The sequence below is a fragment of the Zea mays genome, chromosome 1 (genome assembly GCF_902167145.1).
Source record: "Zea mays cultivar B73 chromosome 1, Zm-B73-REFERENCE-NAM-5.0, whole genome shotgun sequence".
NCBI classification, from domain to species: Eukaryota; Viridiplantae; Streptophyta; class Magnoliopsida; order Poales; family Poaceae; genus Zea; species Zea mays.
In genome coordinates, this window is record NC_050096.1 from 37,484,379 (window position 1) to 37,509,435 (window position 25,057).

Sequence of the window (25,057 nt, forward strand, 5' to 3'; positions counted from 1 at the left end):
GAAGTGGGTTGGCTGGCTGGATTGCTGGCGGATTGGATCGGAAAACGAGACGACGCCGGGGACGAGGCCCATGTGCGGTGCGCCGGAGGCCCACGAGCCACCAGGACACACACGACGAGGTGGTCTGGTCGACGCGAAAGTACAAGTTGTACAACGCGTTGTCCAATCGACTCACGGTACGATTGCACGGTAGCTACAAGCAAAAGGGTGTGCCGTGCTACCAGCTGTACAGAAGAGAACCCTTTTTCATCATGATCCGCCGCGAGAAGAAAGTTGGAATCGAAGCGCTCCTACTCCAGAGTGGCAGAGTCAAGTCTAGATGGCAACTGCCACGACACGACAGTGCTCCATGTAAGCACAAGGTGGGGCTCGCTGGCTGCCTCGCTGGTGCCTCGACACGAGTCAAGTCTGCCTCGCTGGTGTAAGCACAAGGTGGGCTGGTGGGGCGTTGGTTCCAGCTCATTCACTGAGCAGGACGCGATCACGCGAGGTGTGGTGTGGGCGTGGACTGACGGGCGTTGTACGCGTATGGAGCGGAGCGGCTTGCTGTGTTCCGGTCCCAGTGCGGGCTTTCGTTTATCGCCGCGCCACGTAACCGACCTCACCTGGTTAAAGCCCCGTTCGGTTAGGCTGGAACAAGACCAGGAACTATTCCAGATTACCAATTGTTATATAAATTATACAGTTATTCCAGCTGAAATCCTTTCTGAAGTAGATTCCTGAATAACCGAACGGTCCCTAAAGCGTCCAGTCTGTTACAAAATAATGTACATGTGATCAAGGCACATCCAATCGTCCATTTATACAGTTATTATCCAAGGGTCAGATACCCTTTGTACACATGTATATAAAGGAGATCTCTGCAATAAACAAGATAACTCCCTGTCATTTTTCATTCTTTGTCTGCCTCTCTACTCTTTTACCACTGAGCACTGCAATAGATCACAACACGTTATCAGCACTGTCTCCAGGAAGAAATCAGAGAAGGAGAAGAAGAAGAACACTTGTTGTTCTTGACAAGAACAGCAACTTCGATCTGCAAATCAACAGCAAGGTATGGAGCATACCATTTCCATGCGCATACGCCGTATGCGCGAAGTTCTGTACATTGTTGATGATGCGATGTTGGAAGCGTTCGCCGCTAGACAAGCCGCAGCGCTTCCACCGGTGCACGAGATCCCTGAGCGTCGTGTGCAAGTGCAAAACGTGCACTTCTGCGTGCTGCACGGATGGACAGCGGTCGTCCCGCTGCCGGTGGTGGAGTGCGGCCTCCCCACTGTGTCCCCGTCACCACCGGCGCCGGTGGGAGACGCGGGTTCGTCTGCAATCGCCCCCATGGACGTCGATTTGGCGGCACCACCGCCACCTCCACCCACTGCAGCGACAAATGACCATCGTTCTTCATCTCCACCGATGCCCGTGGTTGTCGGAACCATTGCTGCCCGTCGTGGGCAGCCCCCGCGCGTCGTCGATGCTCCACGTGGACGTCTCATCTTCACTGGCCACCGCCCAAATGGGGTGGCCCCATCTTCCTCCTCCAATGGGAGGGCCTAATGGCCCTCCGTTCGGCCAGTGGCGGTTGCTGCCACGACGGCCGGTTGGGGGAGGGGGTGGGGGAGCGCCGCAGACGACCTCTGTGCAGGCGCGGCAGCGCGACCCGGCCACGGGCGTGGCACAGGCGCGCAGGCCCTGGCGGCTTCGGTCAGGCGCATGGCGCGGAGGCGGTGGGCCCCCTGGTGGCGGCTCGGCATGGTATGACGAGCGGCCACGGATGCCTCGCCACCCTCGATGAGGCGTGGACGCGCGGCCGCCTCCGGCGCAGTCGCCACGACGCTGACGCCGCCCATGGGCGCGACACGGTGAGGGCGTGGTTGCCCCGGCTCGGACTCCATCCAAAAGCGGGCGCGCGGCCGGACCTGGGCTCCTGGTGGCGGCGGACGGGCTCTGTGCGGCTGGCGGGTGGCCCCTGGCTGCTCGGCTGTCTCCGATCAGGCGCGCAGCCCCGGCGGCACCAAGCCAGGCGCACGGCGCGAGGACACCGATGGCCCCGGTCGCGGAGGCTGGCTCACGGCGGCCTCATGGAGGCGCGGGCACCAGGCGACCGGACGACGGATCCGGCTGGACGGCCTCGGCCTGACGTGAAGAGCGGCCCTCGGCGGACGCCAGCCATGGAGCGCGGGCTCCCGGTGGCTAGGCTCCCGCCACGACAAGGGTGACGCGCCCCCCTGGAAGGCGCCCTGGTGGCTCCTCGGACATGGAGCGCGACCCCTGTTTCCCCTGGCGGCGCCCAGGAACACCAGCGTGTGGCGGCGGCTACAGAGGTCGGTTAGGGTTGGAAACCCTAGCCGCCCCAACTGATATAGGCGTTTTGGGGGCCCTGATGGACCGTCTAGGCCGACGTGCAGGCCGCCAGGCTGCTGCCTGGTCCGCCTGACAGGCTGTCTGGGCTGTTTTTCAGGGCCTAAAATGGTCTATTTTACCATTTTAATTTATGAATTTAAGTATAAGACTCTGTTTTATATGTAATTTTAGTTCAAAGTTATCTTAGGCGTCTAAATTCGCTATTTAGACTGCATATATTGTAAATACATATATGTTCTATTGTGAACATAGCAGATTTTAGTTCGTGGATTATTGTTTGTTTTTACATTAATAATTCACATATCTCTACTTGCTATTATTTTCGCATTCATTTACGTTTGCATATAAATATAGCATTTATTAAGTTCATACTTAATAAAACTCATGCAAAAATGAAATTACATTATTTTGGATTAAGAGCATAGGGAGATAGAGTCCTAAGCATTGGCTGCACTAAATTCTTTTATAGAATTTAGTAGCCCAGAGACCGTGCTTGAGGCAGCATTTGGAATGCCTATCTCTATGAGGTCTACATCTCTTGGGATGATTACCTATATGTGCTATCCAAAATAACAGGATATGGAGTTCTTGAATTGTACTTTGATAATTAGTCGAGCATGGGTAGTGGAGACCTAAGCATTGGTTGTGGTTTGTTCATCCATAAACTAATCAGCCCAGAGACCATGCTTTTAGGCAGCAAGTTTCTTGCCCACTACTAGGAGATCTACCTCATTAATTTGAGGATTATCTATATAATGCTCACTAGTATTCAAAGTATTTATTCAATTGGAAGGTTTAGAACCTTCACGCAACTCATATCACATGTAAGAGTTCTTGAATTTTACTTTGATAATTAGTCGAGTATGGGTAGTGGAGACCTAAGCATTGGCTGTGGTTTGTTCATCCATGAACTTATCAGCCCAGAGGCCGTGCTTTTAGGCAGCAAGTTTCTTGCCCACTACTAGGAGATCTACCTCATTAATTTGAGGATTATCTATACAATGCTCACTAGTATTCAAAGTATTTATTCAATTAGAAGGTTTGGAACCTTCAGGCAACTCATAACACATGTAATTTTAAGGTTTTTACATTTTGAGCTTACAACATCACCATTGTGACTATTAATTTATGCGTAAATTAATGGATGTCCATGGTAATGACTGTAGGAACATGTCAACCAAAGAGTTCGAGGAACTCGCCCTTGATGGGCATAACTACCCAACTTGGGCTTTAGATATTGAAATAACTTTTGCTTCTCGTGGGATCATTGATGCTATAGCAGCACCCACACTGGTGCTGATCCAGTCAATGAGGTTAAAAAGAACACGACACTTTTCCTTTTGAGGCTTTGCATCCATAAGGACCTTAAGCAGGAGTACCTTATGGAGAGATGCCCTCACAACTTGTGGAAAGCTCTCAAAGAGCGCTATGAATAGCAGAAGGAACCCATATGGCTGTCAGCCAACCATGAGTGGAACCACCTTCGACTGCAAGATTTTAAATCTGTTGCAGAATATAATCATGCTCTTCATAGCATTTGTTCTAAATTGAAGTTTTGCGAGAAAGAGCCCTCTGAAGCAGACAAGATAGAGAAGACTATCTACCATGCTCCCAGAGGACAGGATATTGCATCAACAGTATCGCTCTAGTAATTTCCAGAAATATTCTCAACTTATGCACACATTGACCCAAGCAGAAAAGCATCATGAGCTTATTCTAAAGAATGCTCAGCAGCGCCCTCCTGGGTCTGCCCCACTGTCTGAGGTACATTTTAATGTGCATAAGATTGAGAATAAGAAAGGATTCAAGAAAAATTTTAAGAATCCTTCTAGACCTTGCAAATTCAATAAGAACAAATTCCACAAGAAAGGGAAAGGAAAAGGAAAAGGAAAAGGAAAAGGCAAGCCTCTACCATCTAAGGGCAATAGAGCTTGCCTTAGATGTGGTACTGAGGGCCATTTTGCTAGGGATTGCACTTGCCCTAAGCACCTTGTTCTTTTGTATCAACAATCCCTAAAGAAGCCAAAGTCTGATAAGCCTAGTTTTGAGGCTCATTTCAATTCTACTGAAGCATCAACTGAGGTTGGAAGTTCTTCACTGGCTTCTGGTGATCTGAAGAACACTCTCTCTAAAGTGCACCTCAATGCGGTTGATAACAAGCCCCCCTCCTTCTACAAGAAGATGAATCTGATGATATGATCATTGAGTATATGTCAAAGGATCCATTTGGAGATTTGGCATAAATCTCTCATGCTTGGAGATTTGATCATGATCACAGTGGCTTGTGTGGTTGTTCTCTACTGTCTTTATAATGTTGTTCTAATAAGTAGAGGTATATAATCTCATGTTCTGAGATGTAACATACTCTACAGACCAGTGTTGGTTCCTGTGAGTAGTGCGAACTCATTGGTTGAGTCGCCATACCATTATTGTAATATTGTTTCGACATTGTGTTACTTAATATCATGTTATGTATAGTACTAAGTTGCATCACAAAATTCTTATTTAGAATTTTTCTTTATGTATAGATGCATAATGATGACAACTCGACGAAAGAGGAATTATGCCTTGTGGACAGTTATACCACAAACTCTATACTTAGGGAGATCAAATACTTTCAGACTCTTAAGAAAAGAGAGGGGAAAGTTTTGACCATCGCCGGACGCGATGTCGTGATAGTTGGCTCTGGTCGAGCAACTATTACCCTCCCCATGGGTACTGAAATTGTGATCGAGGATGCATTATTGTATCCTGATTCTACTCGTACCCTCCTAAGTTTTAGAGATATCCGGCAGAATGGATTTCATATTGAAACCCATGATGAAAATCAAGAAGAGTTTCTCTTCTTGACCAAGCCGAATAAATATGGCAAACGCATATGTGAGAAAATTACATCACTCACGTCAGGGTTGTACTATACATATATTAAGATCAATGCACATGTTACATACAAGGTAATTTTCCAAGATGTTGATGCATTCCAGATTTGGCATGATCGACTTGGTCATCCAGGCATAGAGATGATGAGGAAAATTACAGGCAATTCAATTGGTCATAATTTTCCTACAACAAATTTTCCCAAATCTAAGGATTTATTTTCACTGCATGTGCAACTGGGAAACTTATTTTGAGATCATCATATCTCAAAATTAAAGCTGAACCGCTTAAATTCCTTGAAAGGATTCAAGGAGATATTTGTGGGCTAATTATGCCAACTTCTGGGCCGTTCAGGTATTTCATGGTACTGATTGATGCATCTACTAGATTGTCACATGTGTGTTTACTATCAACACGCAACCATGCATTTGCCAAGATAATGTCTCAAATTATCAAGTTAAAGGCAAATTTCCCTGAACATCAGATTAATTTAATTCGGATGGACAATGCTACTGAATTCACATATCAGGCATTCAATGATTATTGTATGGCGCTGGGTATTCAAGTACAGCACTCGGTACCGTATGTCCACACCCAGAATGGTTTGGCTGAGTCACTAATCAAGAGGATTAAACTCATTGCAAGGCCATTATTGATGAATTGCAAATTGCCTTCGTCGTGTTGGGGCCATGCAGTTATGCACGCTGCTGACCTTATACAACTACGACCAACTGCATATCATTCTACATCCCCAATACAAATGGTACGTGGAAATCCTCCAAGTATTTCTCATTTGCGTAAATTTGGATGTTGTGTATACATTCCAATCTCACCACCTCAGAGAACAGCTATGGGCCCACACAGGAAAGTGGTGATCTATGTGGGATTTCAATCTCCATCGATCATTAAGTACTTAGAACCCTTGACAGGGGATCTATTTACAGCCCGTTTTGCTGACTCTTTTTTGATGAGGAACATTTCCCAACATTAGGGGAGACTTTAAGTACCAAAAAGAATGCCAAGAAATAAATTGGAATACTCAAAGTGTTCCAGGTTCTGATCCACATACTATAGAAACTGAACTGCAAGTTCAGAAAATTATACATTTGCAAAGACTTGCAAATGAACTGCCAGATGCATTCACTAATTACAAAGGTGTCACTAAATCATTCATTCCTGCTAGGAATGCACCAGAAAGAGTGGAAGTACCGAGTAAGGCCACTCAACTCCTAGAGAGGAGAAGTATGGTGAATAAGCGCTATTCTGTTGCTAAGAAGCAAAGAACAATAGTGAATGCAAAAAGACACCAAAATGATACAATATATCAAGTGGATTGTGATGATCCACGACCCAGCTCGGATGTGCACATAACTGAGGCTGGGACATCGAAAAATCCTAGACACATCAATTTGGGAAATTCTAATGAGTCTCTAAGGAATGATGAAATTGCCATCAACTATGTTGAGACTAGTGAAACATATGATAGAAAAACTACCAATGTCGACATATATTTCTCCGAGCAGATTGTTGAGGACCTTCAAAATGATCTAGATCCTAAGACCATGGCAGAGTGCACTAAGCGCTCGGATTGGACCAAATGGAAGGCAGCAATTGAAGCGGAGTTAGCCTCGCTTTACAAAAGAGAAGTTTTCTTGGTTGTAATACCTACACCACGTGATATCTTCCCTGTGGGATATAAGTGGGGTTTCATTCGGAAACAAAATCAAAATGGTGAGGTAGTGAGATACAAAGCAAGGCTAGTAGCACAAGGGTTTACGCAAAGACCCGGCGTTGACTTCAACGAAACTTATTCACCAGTCATGAGTGCAATAACATTCTGATATTTAATATCTTTGGCAGTATAAAATCATTTATCTTTGCAGTTGATGGACGTAGTGACCGCATATCTCTATGGGTCATTGGATTCTGATATATACATGAAAGTTTCTGATGGAATAGATGTACCGAATCCAAAGGCAAAGCGCAACATGTATTGCGTGAAGTTGCAGAAGTCATTATATGACTTAAAACAATCGGGCAGAATGTGGTACAACCGATTGAGTGAATTCCTTTTGCGTAAGGGATACACGAAAAATGATGATTGTCCGCGCGTCTTCATCAAAAGATCCAAAGTAGGATTATGTATCATATCAGTTTATGTTGATGACCTTAACATCATAGGAAATAAACTTGATATTGATGAAGCACGTCATCATTTAACGACGGAATTTGAGATGAAGGATTTGGGTAAAACCAAATTTTGCTTAGGTCTTCAACTTGAGCATTTACCTTCTGGAATCCTTGTACATCAAAGTACATATACCCAAAAGGTATTGGAAAAATTCAATATGCATATGTCTTATCCTTCAAAGACTCCTATGGTGGTCAGATCTTTGGATTTAGAGAAAGATCCATTCACACCACGGGATGAAGAAGAACAGATATTGGGACCGGAGTTCCCATATCTAAGTGTTATTGGTGCATTAATGTATCTTGCTAACAATACTTGACCGGATATTGCTTTTGCAGTAAATTTGTAAGCAAGGCACAACTCTGCTCCAACAAAACGACACTGGGTTGGCATTAAAAATATTTTCCGATACCTAAATGGCACAAAAGATCTAGGACTCTTTTACAAAAGAAGTAATGATCCTAGTTTAATTGGGTATACCGATGCTGGCTATTTATCTGATCCCCACAATGGCCGATCGCAAACAGGATTCGTATTTTTACAAGGTGGAACTGCCAGCTCGTGGAAATCGTCTAAGTAGACTTTGGTGACCACGTCCACCAACCATTCTGAAATTATTGCATTATTTGAAGCATCATGTGAATGTGTATGGCTTCGTAGAATGGTGAATCATATACTCACAACTTGTGGTATTGGTTCTCTTGACTCACCAACTATTATCTATGAAGATAATTCAGCTTGTGTTGTTCAGATGGATACAAGTTATATCAAGAGTAATATTAATAAGCATATTTCTCCTAAATTGTTTTATCCCCATGAACTTCAGGAAAAAGGGGATATAAACATCTTGCAAACAAAGTCTTGTGATAATCTTGTTGATTTATTCACAAAATCTCTACCATACTCCATATTCCAAAAATGTGTTGAGGGGATTGGTATGAGAAGACTTAAGTGCTTGCAAAGTTCAGGGGGAGTAATTCTCCGTGATATATGACCTGTATTGTACCATCATATTACACTCTTTTCTTTGTATGAGTTTTGTCCTCCTAAGATTTTCTCATTCAAAGTTTTTAACGAGGTAATATCAACTAAGCTATATGCTTCATTATTGATTTTCCCCACAGGGGTTTTTATGTATGATGATTACAAGCATATTTTCTTTTGGAATGCAAGTGAAATTATTCTCATTATCCAAAAGACATTGTGTACTCTTTATTTTTTCCACAGGGTTTTTGAGAAGATGGTACATTGGAAGACGACTTGCAGATGATCAAATAGTTTTGGGTTCATCAAGGTAGAGCGTTACAAAATAATGTACATATGATCAAGGTCCATCCAACCGTTATTATCCAAGGGTCAGATACCCTTTATACACATGTATATAAAGGAGATCTCTGCAATAAACAAGACAACCCCTGTCATTTTTCATTCTTTGTCTGACTCTCTACTCTTTTACCGCTGAGCACTGCAATAGATCACAACACAGTCAACTACACCCGCAGCTTGCTTGGACTCCAGTCTACTGACGACTTCTCTGTCAATCCTTCCGACAGATAATTTCGTTCGACACCATTTTCCACAAAATTTCTAACGTTCGTATTGATTCCACGTATCTCCAACTCCATCTGCTTGTGCCGCTTTTTGAAACATGTATGTATAGCTGCTGGATTATGCCTGCCTCTTGCCCCCAAATCGGGCTTTGATGCACGTCGCAAAAACACACCAGCGTTCACGAAGATGGGAACAAGAAATTTTCATCCACCAACAGAAAATTCCCCACTGACCTCCCTAGCGAGGCGAGCTTGAGTAAGATGAGATACGACGTCGTGTTCAGCGTGGCGAGCTTGCGGAAGACGAGACAGGAACAGGAAACCATTCGTGGGTGCGTGTGGCGTGACCAATATACTGCTCATACAGGCCAACGTCATCTCACTCGCTTCAAACTGAACTCGCTTCCAACGAGATCAACGTAATATCCTGGTTACCAAAGACAGACGGAAACCCTAAATATCCACTTCAATGCTTTTGCAAAAAAAAAAACACATTAGATAGTAAAATTGTTGCGCGTCACATTGTAGGGGCTTTTGAGTAGTAGTACATTGCATAATAGTCTGCGTTCTTGGTACATAAACGAGTCTCTTTGCTTCAGAACCATCGCAGTGAAGCTGGCGAGTATCATAGGGCTTATCTATCCTCTCAGCCATGTGTTCCTGTAGGACGAGTTGTCACGCCGCGAAGCATCATGGGGTTTGTACTCCATCAGATAGCTGTGTGGCAGCTTGAGGTGCCTCTTTATAGAATCCCTCAATGCCATCACAGCCTGAACGGCAAAAGGGCATGAATGAGTAACACAGCCTCAACACCATATCTTAGCAGCATCATGTGCTGTCACTTACCTGATGGTCTGATGCGTTCCGGTTCCAGACGCTCAGAATGTCTTCATTGAAACGGACACTAAGCACAACACCACAGACATCATCGCTATACTCAAGTTGGTCGCCTACTACCACTAGCACCTGGAGATCATGAATATATTGGTAAACAGAATTGGAATTTAAACCAGCATACAAGTGAATATCAATCTACAACATGAACACATTTTTACACCCAGACATCAATCAAGCTTGATGCTATCGAGAGAGAAAAAATGTAACAATAGCATTATAAAATTAACTATTGGCTGCAAAGATTGGACGGAACAACGTCATACCCGCGTAACAGTGCATTGTATGAATGTGGTGATGCTTAACAGTCATGACATGAAACAATGAGATAGTGCAATTATATGTGTAAATGGTACAAATGTTGTAGGCATGGATTGGAAAGCTGGAAAAGTGCAAAAGGAAGCAATTTTACTCTCTGGCTCTCTTAATATGAGTGCAGAGCGAGAATGGCAAATCAGCAAGGAAGGGGGGGCACTCGTACTCCCCCAGCTTCAGCTCTAACCCCTCAATCCCATCAGATATCATACTAATAAACACAAATGTAAACAAAAATTCGATGGATTGCACATGACCACAATATACAATCTAGTCATTCTACAAGATGTTTCTAAGAAGCATATAACCCCAAAAGGTAGGTTGATTGTTCATTGTTCTATGTTATTTCTTGGCTGGTTGGCTAAAATGCTCCATCTTGTAATAACTATATTATCAGTTGTCAAAATCTCAGATAGACATACACTTGATCACTGAAATATCAATTTCAGGAACATCCATTCAGTAGCATCTAGCATGTAACAAGTAACAGCAGCAGCAACAAAGTCTTTTAATAGGCCAACTATCTATTGAATATATGACCAAGAGGCAATCATGATTCATGAGAACGCTATAGACTTTTCGGGTAAAACCTCATTAGCAAGGGTCTATATATATAAGAAGGGGCTAGCGCGTTAGAGATATCAATCCGAGCTGCTGCCACCTCTTTCCCTAAGGTTGTGGGAGCCCAAAACGTCAATGTCGTTTCTCTCGCTGCACACGCAGTGTTGGCACACTTCATCTCCACACGTGTGGAGATGAAGTGATGTTGATCAGCAATGAACTTAAGAGCGCTGCACATCAAGTGGTAACGATCTATGACCCTATACTTGCATGCCATCTTTGTTGAACATGGTAGATATGCTAGTGTGTAGCATACATATTTCCGGGCAGTCTACCGGATCCAGGTCATGCACAGTTTTTGACCTGAATGGTTTAAATAGGCGATAGTCGCACAACTTATTTGCCCCTACCAACTGAAATCACCATCGAGGCATAAGATCAGTTCGCTTTGACTCCTGACCACACTTGTCTCTGCCAGTTAGAATCACCATTAGGGCTAACAATGTGTGTATCTTTCAGGTTGGGAAAGGCAACAAATTCGGTAAGTTTTCATAACAATTTCATGATATGATTGATGAATTTCTGAGAGGTTGCAAATCAAATTTGGACTGACATTTGCGTACAACGATAGATTGTTTGGACAATCCATTTTCACGACACGCGGTAGTATCTAGTTCTCCGCTTAACTTGGTTTTGAAAGAAATGTTGTAAATAGCATGGCCCAAATGTAACGGATAGGACTTTGTGATGGAGATTACCATGATAAAGGGTCGTCAATATAACTATCTGTGGTGTTTTATTTTCATGTCATACTATTAGTCCATGTATTAAATGTGATAGAATAGCTTCCCACAAAAAAATTGAGAGTTCACTTTGATACCACCAATTGTAGCGCCTATAAAGATTCTAATCATCGTTTGGTAGGTTTGCCAAAACAGAGTGCCATCAACTATTTTGATCTAATAGGACCGGTGTCGGACATCTGCATGCAAAGTGTTAGTTTGCTTAACGAGGCTATCAAATCGGATTTAGGCCTTAGGCATGATGTTGGGAGCTAGGGCATTGGATGCCACCCAACAAACAAGAGTCATAGGATGTGATTAGTAAATGTTGCTTACCTATGTCATTATGTTTCTAGCCGTGATGCCAAAGCTCACTAGAACTTAGTGAACATGATCTTGTCCACTATATGTCATTCGACGGAAGACGATTGCAAAACATAGTGGGAAAATCTTTTGTTAAATTGTTTAATGAAAGATTTAAGTAAACATAGTTGTGAACTTTGCTTTTTATTTTGTTGTAGTGATGGCTCCTACCGGTTTTAATTTGCAATCAATTATTAACAAAGAAAAACTCACTGAAACAAACTTTATTGATTTGTACCATGACTTGGAAATTGTTCTCAAGCAAGAGAAAAAAAGAGTATGTTCTTGAGACTTTCTATAATGATGAGCAAGCGAAGAATGTAATGCAAGTGATGCTGACCGAAGTGCTTATGAGAAGCACAAATGACTCCCTAGATGTTAGTTGTCTTATGCTTGCCACCATGTCTTTTGAGCTTCAAAAGCAATATGAGTATGATGATGCCCACACTATGATTGTGGGATTACGTGGCATATTCATGAACCACGCAAGCGTTGAGATATAAGAGATCTCCGAGTCTCTATTTTCAGGCAAGCTAACTGAAGGAAGTCTCATCAGTCCTCATGTAATCAAGATGATGGGTTAAATTGAGAGCCTTGACGTGCTTGGTTTCGCTCTTCTTGATGAGCTGGCTATGGATGCGATTCTCCAGTCTCTCTCTACGAGCTATGAGTCATTCATTTTGAACTTTCACATTAATAGCATGAAGAAGACTTGGGATGCTTAAAACAGTCAAGGAGAGCATTAAAAATTACTATAATCATGTGATGATGGTTCGGAAGGATGGAAAGAAACGCTCTATGAAGGACAAGGGTGAATATGAGATCTCAAAGCTAAATGCAAAGCCCAAGTTTGGCCCTTCTATTTGCACCATACAACATATCAGGTGAAGGTCTATGGCCATTCTATTTGATTATATGATTAACATCTTCACTATATACCCATTTCTCATCCTCATCGAGCAAGATCGACAGTTGCATCCATGCCTCGGTTGTCGGTTCATGAGCGGCTGGGCCCGCGAGTGCGGTCCTCGGTGTTGGCGGGGTCCACAGTGCCTCGTATGCCGGTTCACCCCAGTCTGCTGCTCACATGGAAGTCATTGGTGGCCAACTTTCCCCGGAAGTCTTATTTCTGGAGGTTATCCCAGCGGATAATGGTGAATGTTTGCCTCATTCAAACAGAAGCACTATCCCGTCTGACACTCTGAAAGCTGCTGATGTCGTTGAAACTGCTGATGGCGTGGAGGACATTGCTTCGACTGAGTCTCCCACCTCAGCCGCCCTTGAGTTGATGCTTCCGTCAGCCCCACCGCCTCAGCTGCTAGTTTATTCAAGAAAAAGATTTCCAAAGAAGCAGCTGATAGAGGAAAAAATTATGAGGACATGGAGAATGATAGGACTGAGGAGCACTCAGTTGAGGAGGACAGGGATGATGATAGGACTGTGGAGGACCCAGTTGAGGAGGAGTCATCAAGGATAGAAGAGGAGTGTCATAATGTTGCAGCCATTAGCACTAACGTTGAACCTTCACCTTCGCAGGTAGCTGTCCTGCCTGCAGGTCAGTTACAGTTCCTCAAAAAACTGTCCAAGGAAATCTCCGGTATTCTTCCAACCCCTGTGATGGCTCTGGAGGCCCAGCCACCTGCGCCTACCCCTCGTCATAGTCGCCGCATTGCAGGGGCGGGGGTTGAATTTGACAAGCATGATCTAAACTTAAAGAGCCAAGAAAAAAGTAATGAAGGCCCTGGAGGTGATTGGGGTCACTGAAGATCTTAGTAACCAAGCAAGGAAGGATTATGAGAAGGTGTTCTCTTCAAGTCTCTCTTTGGCTCAGATTGAAGCTCTCGCGGCCTCTTCAGATGGAATGTGCCGGATGAGCTTAGGGCTCCATCGACCAGCGAGGTTGTTGCTGCTTGTTAATTGTCCTTTTTAGTGTCAGTTGTGTCCATCTATGATTTAATGGATCCAAAGAAAATATTTATATGGAATGTCGGGGTTTGAACTCTCCCTCCAAGCAACACTCTGTACGAACTTTCATTGATTCCGTTGGAGCAGACATTGTTTGCCTACAAGAAACCAAAATGCAGAATATTTCTAGAGGAACTGGCCTTGCTATTCTTGGAGTGAATTTTGAAGAATTCCTCTTTTTACCTACCTCTGGGGCTAGTGGTGGTATTCTTTTAGCCTGGAAAAGACATGTACAAGCAACAGGGCATAATAGAATGGACACTTATTCTGTTTCTGTCCAATTCCAGCAGTCAAATGGCCAACCTTGGTGGTTAACTGGTGTCTATGGGCCTCAGGACATTGATGACAAGATTCTATTCCTCCAAGAGCTGAGGCAAATCAGAACCATGGGTTGTTGTGGGTGACTTCAATCTAATTTATAGGGTGGAAGACAAAAAATAATGGCAACCTAAACAGGGCAATGATGGGGAGATTCAGGAGATTTATTAATGATGTCAAACTCATTGATCTCCCTCTATGTGGCAGAAAGTATACTTGGTCTAATCATCAATCTTCGCCTACTTTGGTTAAACTGGACAGAGCTCTTTACTCTGCTGATTGGGAAGCCCTTTTTCCCAACTCCCTTCTCCAGAGTGCTGCTTCAGAAGACTCGGATCATTGCCCCTTAATTCTTGGTCTTAAAAGCAACTGCTATGGTAAACGAAGGTTTCATTTTGAGTCTTTTTGGCCCAAATTGGAGGGATTCCAGGAAGTAGTCCAGGAAGTGTGGGCATCGAGTAGTGGTAGCTCCTGCCCCTTCCTGACTCTTGAGATGAAGTTGAAAGCCACTGCACGTGCCCTTCAGAGGTGGTGCGATAAAAGAATTGGACATGTGGCTTCCCAGCTTGAGCTTGCACGTGAAATTTTACACCAACTTGAGATTGCTCAGGATATCAGACCATTGATCCCAGCAGAAAAGTGGCTGCTGCAGGAGATTAAAAGGCATTCTCTCTTTCTTTCCTCTCTCAAACGCACAATTGCTCGTTTGAGGTCAAGAATTAATTGGTTAAAGGATGGGCATGCCAATACTAAACTCTTCCATATGCATGCTAGATATAGAAAAAGAAAGGATTTTACTGCCAGGCTGCTTTCTGGCAGTAACATATGTACTGACCATGGGGACAAGGCCAGCCTAGTGGATGACTTCTACAACAAACTTCTGGGCAGCAGGGTGGACAGATCAAAAACTGTGGATTAGGACTACCTAGGGTTGCCTTCTCATGATTTGGAGCTAGATTCACAGTTTACTGAAGAAGAGGTCTGGGATTCCATTAAGCAGCTACCATCAGATAGTGCGCCTGGCCCTGATGGATTCACAGGTAGATTTTACAAGGCGTGCTGGCTGATCATAAAAGATGATGTTATGGCAGTGTTCTCTGCAATTTGGAGCAGGAAGTTTGCTCACTTTAATAAATTGAATACAGCCTTGATAACCCTTATTCCTAAGAAGGAGGGGGCTGATGAGGTCAAGGATTTCAGGCCCATCAGTTTAGTTCACAGTATGGCCAAGCTAGTCACAAAAATTCTTGCAAACAGATTGGCTCCAAAGTTGCAGGATATGGTCTCACCTCGACAAAGTGCATTCATTCAAGGTCGATTCATTCAAGATAACTTTATGCTTGTGCAACAAACTGCCAGATTGCTCCATCAGAAGTGAGGGGCAAGGATAATGCTGAAACTCGACATCACTAAGGCTTTTGACTCTATTTCTTGGCCTTTCCTCCTGGAAGTTCTCCAGAAGCTAGGATTTGGGCAGATCTGGAGAGATATTTTAAGTGGCCCCTTGGCAACATCTTCCACTCAAGTTCTCTTAAATGGAAGTCTAAGGGGAGTTATCCATATAAGAAGGGGTTTGAGACAAGGTGATCCACTATCACCCATGCTTTTTATTTTAGTGATGGATGTGCTGGGATTTTTAGTGGCCAAGTCTGAGGAGGAAGGGCTGCTGCAGCCACTGTCCTCTAGACCATTGCACCATAGAATATCCCTTTATGCAGATGATGTGGTTTTGTTTTTACAACCAAAAGAGTTTGATATTCAGATTGTAATGAGCATTTTGAAACTGTTTGGAGAAGCATCTGGGCTGGTTACTAACGTCCAGAAAAGCAGAATATATCCTATCAGATGCAGTGAAGAAGTGGTAGCCCTTCAACAGCACCTACCCTGTGAAATCTCATCCTTTCCCTGTACTTATCTTGGTTTACCTCTGTCCTTAAAGAGGCTATCCAGAGGTCAAGTGCAGCCAATCATTGACAAGGTTGCTGATCAATTGCCTGGGTGGAAAGCTGAGCTTATGACAAAGTCTGGGAGAAAAGTTCATGTCCAATTTGTGATGACAGGAAGGCTCATCTATCTCACCATGGCTGTGGATTTGCCTTTGGGAGCATACAAGGCCATTGACAAGATTAGAAAAGGGTTCATCTGGCAAGGAAGGAGAAATATCAATGAAGGACACTGCTTAGTGGCCTAGGGAAGAGTGTGTAGACCTATTGAATTGGGAGGACTAGGGGTCTTCAGCCTTAAAGAGCTCAGTTGGGCCCTACGGATGAGGTGGCTATGGCTGGCCAAAACAGACCTTGATAAGCCTTGGGCGTTCCTGCCTATGCAGGTACCGGATAAGGTGAAGTCTTTCTTCTCTTGTGTGGTACAGACTGAAGTTGGGAATGGTTCATCAACCTTATTCTGGCATGACCGTTGGCTTCAAGGAAAAAGAATTCAAGACCTTGGTCCCAATTTGTTAGCAGCTATCCCTAATCATATTTAAGAAAAGCAGAACTGTTCAAGAGGCATTAACAGACAACAAATGGATAAGCAATATCAAAGGTGTGTTAACAGTTGGGGTTCTTGCTGATTTCCTTGACCTTTCAGAAAGTTTGATTACAGTCAATCTTCTTCCATGGCGTGATGACAAACACATCTTTAGTATTGCACCCGATGGAAAATATTCGGCCAAAGCTGCTTACAAAGGCCTCTTTATTGGTTCCACCCATTTTGAACATTGGGACAGAATTTGGCTTTCCTGGGCACCCCCTAAATGTAAATTCTTTCTATGGTTAACAGCTTTGAGGAGAAGTTGGACAGCAGATAGGTTACAAAAGAGGGGGCTCAACCATCCTGATTGTTGCCCATTGTGTGACCAAGAACCAGAAACCATAGACCACCTGCTTGTAGGCTTTGTTTTCGCTAGGAGTTTTTGGTACATGCTGCTTGGACAGGTTAATCTTGAGGGTCTCACTCCTCAAATGGGAGAGGGAAACACCATGCAGTGGTGGAAAAGCTGCAGCGATCAGCTGCATGGAATCACCAAGAAAGGGTTTAACTCCTTAATTATTCTAGGGCTTTGGATCATTTGGAACCACAGAAACAGTTGTGTGTTTGAGGGCCTTTCCCCAAACCTGAATGCAGCTATCAGAAGAGCTGGAGAAGAAAAGGAGCTTTGGGAGCCAGCCAGGGCCAAGAGTTTGGCCCTTCTTATGGCTCTGATTCCAGGGATTTAGTCTCTCTTAGCTACAATGTTGGATGTTTTTTATGTTTGTTGCTTTCGGCCGCCATGAGCTGGTTTTGGCCACTGTTTCTGTTTTTTTTTTGTAATGGTCTATTTTAGAACTTTTTCTTCTTCTTCAAATATATGATGCGTACCTCTCCTACGCTTCAATATATATATATATATATATATATATATATATATATATATATATATATATATATATATATATATATATATATATATATATATATATATATATATATATATATATATATATATATATATATATATATATATATATATATCCTTCTAGGCAGTACCTGACCCTACAACTAACATTTACCTCCTCATGTCTAGTGTGCCGAAATCACACTACATATATCAGTCTCAATTCTGTTAAATCAATAACCTTTTCAACTCTAGAGTTTACAACCACAACTCTACTTTCCTATCTCCTCACGCCCAATACACATCTTTCATGAACTATCACTACCTAGTCAGCAAACACCATAGGATATCTCTTTGTATGTTTCCTATAAACTCATCCATCACCAAGGAACAGTAGCATCTAGTATACGATGCAAGAAACAAAATGGCATGTTATGCTTCAATAACTTTATTATTGTGCATGACTGAACCATTGAACCAAATAATCGAGTGTTTTTAGAGTGCAAAATTATGTAATCTATTGACAATGTTCCATTGTCCATTCAATCAACTTGGACATCAAAACCATTATCCACATGTTGCTCTTTAATTTTTTAATTAAAAAATAAAATATAACAAAACGAAAACTAAGGAAATGTCTGCACAATACAGATTGGAAAACATTTGTCAAACCAAACATGTAAAAACCACAGATACTGTGGCTATCAATCTACATTTTGCATCCATTGTGTGCAAGTAATGTCATTAAGTTCACATTCGGGAGGCAAGCAAACTAACATTTGATATTATTTTCATATATATTGGCAGGTACGTAAATGAATCGCATTCACAATGCCATTGCTGAATCACAATTACAGTCAAATCAAAGCTTACAGCACAAAAGTTCAGGCAAAAATGAATATGTAGTTCAGTTAAATTAATTTAAGCAACAACAAACATAATGAAGAAAATTGGCTCAGTAGAACCATGTAAACTATAAATATGGCTCCAAGCAAGCTCAACCATAATAACATATAACTGCAGAGAATATGGTTGGGACAAGTTTCGACTTTCAAATTGTCCACACTAAAACATGTCTCGCTGCATAAAAATAATCCTACCATCAACTTGTTTTTTGTTTCATCAAGATGGGTTCAACTTGCCATCACATGATTCTAATGGCATAATCATGTCCCTCATTTCTTATCTGCATGTTGGTCATGACACATGAGGAGTAACTACTAACCCATTCCAATGTATAAAGAACTAGCACAATCTTGATTGGCATACAATACATGAAAGAATGGGTTGGTTTATCACCATGGCATTCCATATGATAACTTGCCCATCTAAGAGTGAATCAACACAAAAGACGATAGGATGCTACCAAGGTGGACGACCTCATAATAAGCTGAGATCATTTTGCATATGGTAACAGGCCTATGTGACTATATCATCATATAGTAGGGGCTCAAGTAATGGATGAGTTTGGATTCAACCAAAATATGACAAACGGCAGCAAACAATCTAGTAAAAGCACATACATTGATAGTACAAGTTCACTTACCAAATCCTCCCAAAATCGACCTGAAACTGCCTTTTTGAATCTAATTATCCACTTGCCACCATTCTGGTTTGCAGGATCCTGGCCAATTAAAAACCATTAACCATTTGCAACATGGACAGACATCGTACATGTAGACAGAGAGACGACAGAGAATGCCACATTCAGAACAATACCTCCCAGAGGGGACGGATGCCATCCTTGAAGAGATGAAGGTCAGTGGGGCTCGGCAGGGAAGAAGGGCGCGCAAGGTGGCAGTAGCAAACCCAGAACGATTCGACCTTCAAGTATTCAAAAGGAAACAGCAGTCAGCTGAACTGAAGTTAGGAATCTCCCCCATCAACTACAGCCATCCGAGAGACACACTGTGCTGAAATCGATGATCTTCTTGATGTTGTCCTCGTACGACTGCGACCTCGCTCCAGGCGTCCGGCGAGTGTACCAGAGCACGAGTTTGTGCTGCAGACAGGCAGCCAAAATTCACGAGTCAAATCGACTTATACAATCCCACCAATCAATCTACCACGCACAACGCAGATGAAGGTGCATAGTCACCAGCTAGTTGAGGCGTGTGACAGATCTAGCTGTGGTGGAGTCTTACCCTAAGGGGGTGAAGGCCGGACTTGAGGTCGCGGTTGCGGCGCTCGGTCTCCTCCGAATCCGCTTCGTCTTCCTCGGCGGCGGCGGGCGCGTTATCCTTCCGCGCGTGCGGTAGCTGCTGCTGCTCCTGCTCGGCCTCCTTATTCTCCGCCGCCGCCTCCATGGTGCGCCTTTACTGCTTGACTGGATGTGGCTAGTCAGAACTCTCGGGCAGTAAAGAAGGATCGCGAGGAGCCGAGGAGGGGAACGAAGAGAAGGTGACAAAAGGAGAGTGTAAGGAGTCTTGGGCCTTCGGAATGGGCCTTTTGTAGCTGAAATTTCTTGTTTTTATATGAAATTGTATAGATTAGGTTTGAGTCTTAAATTTTGCTACAATGTGTATATATATAGATGCACATATATAACAAAAGTTTTTGAAATCTTAAGCATGTCTTTAGAGGGTGTTGGGGCGAAGGCAAAGACGCTACCCTTCGTTCCAGCCTTCGTTTTTCTCGCTGTGCCAACGGAAGCAGAAGAACCGGCGAGGTCCACCCTTCGCCTCCTACACTACGAGACGAAGGCCTACGACGACGTCGCCCCGTCCCACGTCCTCACTCGGCCTTGAGGCCCATGAGGGATTCAGCCCATTGTAACAGGTCCCGCACGGAGAAGCGTGTTACGGGCTCGATTTGTAATACCTTTTCTGGAATGACAGTCTGTAACCCTCCTTTATGGGAATATTCCGGGGATAGTGCAGGTGTCTGAGGGTACATGTGTCCTTACATCGAAACGTTGGACACTCAGGCACCTATAAATACCCCCGTACAGTGCCCTTGAGAGGCTGGATTAACAGAGCTATTGCCATCTCAAGTTGAAATCCTATTTATGTTGCTTTCATTCCCCCGTTGGATCAACTTGCCCAGGAGAGCAAGTTCCAACATTTGGCGCTCATCGTTCGTGCTACGAAAAATCCACCCACGATGACACCCAAGAGAGCTAGCTCGAAGGCAGCCCATTTGTGGACGAAGCCGCGAAGGCAGCGCTGCTGGCTGAGAAAAAGGGCAAGGCCCTTGCAGACACCACCCACCAAGAAGCCTGCGAAGACGACGCACTCAACAAGAGGCAGCGCAATGAACAACCTACACCCGAAGGCAGTCTCCGCACCTGCAGCTCCAGAGGACAACCGCAACCTCCCCCAGGCTTCGCTCCACCGGAGGGCGCGGACGCCACTAAGGATGGCGAAGTCATCGGCGTTTCAGCAGAGAAACAGCTACAACTACGGGCCTTGCGCATCAAGAACCGCAACCTCCAGAAGCAGAAAGAGATCATCGAGGTCAAGCGCCAACGTGTCTCTGCGCAGGCCAAGGTGCGCCAGATGATACGCGACGAGGAGCAGAGGGCTCAGGAACTTGAGCAAGAGATTGCGCTCATGCAGCGCGAAGGCCAACTTGATCTGCAACACGGCACACCCCTCCAACAGCGTGCGCCATTCGAAGACCTGTTCATTCCTCAACGCGGACCCGCCATCCCGCACACCACAGCATTCCAAGGTGTCAACTACCTTGACGAGCGGAGTCCCCTGGCGTCGCACCTGCAAGTATCACCATGGCCCGCCAACTTCAGGGCAGGGACCTACCCCAAGTACAACGGTAGCACCGACCCAGCACAGTATATCATGAGCTATCAAGTCGTCGTTGCATCATCCGGAGGGGAGGACGCCACGATGGCCAAATCATTCATCATCGCCCTCGAAGACCCGGCTCTCACCTGGTACACCAGGTTGCCCCCGTTGTCCATCGACTCCTAGAGAAGTCTCCAGGACAAATTTCTGCTCAACTTCCAAGGGTACCGTCCAGACACCGACGCCTTGGCTGAACTGTCACTCTGCAAGCAGCTGGAAAGAGAGACTCTGCGGGAGTACTACCGCAAGTTTCTGACTCTCAAGTCACAACTGCCTTCGGTTGATGACCAAATCGTCATTCACTACTGAAAGGGAATTAGGCTTACACCTTTTCCTAAATTGATTTTGGTGGTTGAATTGCCCAACACAAATAATTGGACTAACTAGTTTGCTCTAGTCTATAAGTTTTACAGGTGCCAAAGGTTCACAATAAACCAATAAAAAGACCAAGAAAGGGTTCAAACAAAGAGAGCAAAAGACAACCCAAAGGCACCCTAGTCTGGCGCACCGGACTGTCCGGTGTGCCACCGGACAGTGCCCGGTGCACCAAGGAACTCGAAGCTGAACTTGCCACCTTCGGGAAAATGGGAGGCCGCTCCGCTATAATTCACCGGACTGTCCGGTGAAGCACCGGACAGTGTCCGGTGTCACATCGGACTGTCCGGTGTGCCAGCGGAGCAACGGCTACTTCGCGCCAACGGTCGACTGCAACCGCATTCAATGCGCTACAGTGCACGCCAGAGTCAGAGCACGCGCAGTTGGCGCACCGGACAGTCTACAGGACATGTCCGGTGCACCACCGGACAGCCCAGAGGCCCCACCAGTCAGAGCTCCAACGGTCAGAACCCAACGGCCGACTGACGTGGCTGGCGCACCGAACTGTCCGGTGCGCCATGCGACAGCAGCCTTCCAACGGCCACTTTTTGGTGGTTGGGGCTATAAATACCCCAACCACCCCACATTCAATGGTATCCAAGTTTTCCACCTTCAACACATTACAAGAGCTATAACATTCAATTCTAGACACAACCAAAGTGATCAAATCCTCTCCCAAGTCCGGAATCACTCCACATCAAATAGTGACTAGAGAGAGCGACATTTGTGTTCATTTGAGCTCTTGTGCTTGGATTGCTTCTTTTCTTTCTCATTCTTCTTGTGATCAACTCAATTGTAACCGAGGCAAGAGACACCAATTGTGTGGAGGTCCTTGCGGGAACTTTGTGTTCTGTTTGATTGAGAAGAGAAGCTCACTTGGTCTAAGTGACCGTTTGAGAGCGGGAAGGGTTGAAAGAGACCCGGTCTTTGTGACCACCTCAACGGGGAGTAGGTTTGCAAGAACCGAACCTCGGTAAAACAAATCCTCGTGTCTCACTCTTTATTTGCTTACGATTTGTTTTCACCCTCTCTCGCGGACTCGTTTATATTTCTAACGCTAACCCAGCTTGTAGTTGTGCTTAAGTTTATAAATTTTAGATTCGCCCTATTCACCCCCCCCCCCCTCTAGGCGACTTTCAATTGGTATCAGAGCCCGGTGCTTCATTAGAGCCTAACCGCTCGAAGTGATGTTGGGAGCATCCACCAAGAGGGAGATCGGGACCGACGAGAAGCCTGCCACAAGCCATGGAAAGGCTCCATCCGGGGAGTCCACCAACAAGGTGAAGGGATCCCCTTCACACGACAAGTCGCGTCAGAGCGGTGACAAGAAGAAGATGAGGAAGATGGTCTACTACGAGACCGATTCTTCGTCGCCATCCACCTCCGGCTCCGACACGTCGTCCGTAACTTCTAAGCACCGTGAGCGCAAGAAGTTTAGTAAGATTCCCCTACGCTACCCTCGCATTTCCAAACGTACTCCATTACTTTCCGTCCCATTAGGCAAACCACCTATGTTTGATGGTAAAGATTATAATATGTGGAGTGATAAAATGAGACATCATTTAACCTCACTCCACACTAGCATTTGGGATGTTGTTGAGATTGGAGTACAGGTACCATCACCGGAGGATGAAGACTATGATTCGGACGAGGTCGCTCAAATCCGGCATTTCAACTCTCAAGCCACCACTATACTCCTCGCCTCTCTAAGTCGAGAGGAGTATAACAAGGTGCAAGGATTGAAGAGCGCCAAAGAGATTTGGGACGTGCTAAAGACCGCGCACGAAGGAGATGAGGTGACCAAAATCACCAAGCGGTAGACGATCGAGGGGGAGCTCGATCGCTTCCGGCTTCGCCAAGGGGAGGAGCCACAAGACATGTACAACCGCTTGAAGACCTTGGTGAACCAAGTGCGCAACCTCGGGAGCACCAAATGGGATGACCATGAGATGGTCAAGGTTATTCTAAGATCCCTCGTTTTTCTTAATCCTACGCAAGTTCAATTAATTCGTGGTAATCCTAGATATACACTAATGTCTCCCAAGGAAGTAATAGGAAACTTTGTGAGCTTTGAGTTGATGATCAAAGGCTCAAAGAAAATCATCGAGCTAGATGGTCCCTCCACGCCCGAAGCACAACCGGTCGCATTCAAGGCAACGGAGGAGAAAAAGGAGGAGTCTACATCAACTAGACAACCCATCGACGCCTCTAAGCTCGACAATGAGGAGATGACGCTCATCATCAAAAGCTTTCGCCAAATCCTCAAACAAAGGAGGGGGAAGGACTACAAATTCTGCTCCAAGAAAGTGTGCTACAAGTGTGGTAAGCCCGGTCATTTCATTGCTAAATGTCCATTATCTAGTGATAGTGACAGGGGCGACGACAAGAAGGGAAAGAGGAGAGAAAAGAAGAGATAATACAAGAAGAAGGGCGGCGATGCCCATGTGTGCCGCGAATGGGACTCCGACGAGTGCTCCAGCGACTCCTCCTCCGACGAGGACGCCGCCAACATCGCCGTCACCAAAGGGCTCCTCTTCCCCAACGTCGGCCACAAGTGCCTCATGGCAAAGGACGGCAAAAGGAAGAAGGTAAAATCAAAATCCTCCACTAAATATGCATCCTCTAGTGATGAAAATCATTCTAGTGATGAGGAAGATAATTTGTGCATCCTTTTTGCCAACCTTAACATGCAACAAAAAGAAAAATTAAATGAGTTAATTAGTGTTATTCATGAGAAGGATGAACTCTTGGACTCCCAAGAGAACTTCCTAATTAAGGAAAATAAGAAGCATGTTAAGGTTAAGGATGTTTATGCTCTAGAAGTAGAAAAATGTGAAAAATTATCTAGTGAGCTAAGCAAGTGCCATGATATTATTACCAACCTTAGAAATGAGAATGCTAGTTTAATTGCTAAGGTTGATTCAAATGTTTGTGATGATTCAATTTCCAATCTTAGAGATGATAATGCCAATTTGCTTGCTAGGATTGAGAAATTGAATGATTCCCTTGCTAGCCTTAGAAATGAAAATGAAAATTTGATTGCTAAGGCTAAAGACTTAGATGTTTGCAATATTACCATTTCGGATCTTAAAAGTAAAAATGACATATTACATGCTAAGATTGTTGAATTCAATTCTTGCAAACCCTCTACATCTACCATTGAGCATGTTTCCATTTGCACTAGATGCAGAGACATTAATGTTGATGCTATTCATGATCACCTAGCATTAATTAAGAAACAAAATGATCACATAGCTCAACTTAATGCCAAAATTAATGAGCATGACTTAGAAAATGAAAAATTTAAATTTGCTAGAAGCATGCTC

The 25,057-nt window shown here is 44.4% G+C and overlaps 1 protein-coding gene across 1 annotated transcript; it reads right to left on the minus strand.

Annotated features, from left to right (window-relative positions):
- Positions 1 to 9,428: 9,428 nt before the first annotated feature.
- On the minus strand, positions 9,429 to 19,874 carry LOC100193783 (Eukaryotic translation initiation factor NCBP). The gene is given in 6 exon segments (NM_001138869.1): positions 9,429 to 9,749; positions 9,826 to 9,945; positions 19,100 to 19,177; positions 19,273 to 19,377; positions 19,463 to 19,555; positions 19,698 to 19,874. Coding segments are annotated over 6 exon segments (690 nt in total). The 5' UTR covers positions 19,860 to 19,874; the 3' UTR covers positions 9,429 to 9,617.
- Positions 19,875 to 25,057: the final 5,183 nt, after the last annotated feature.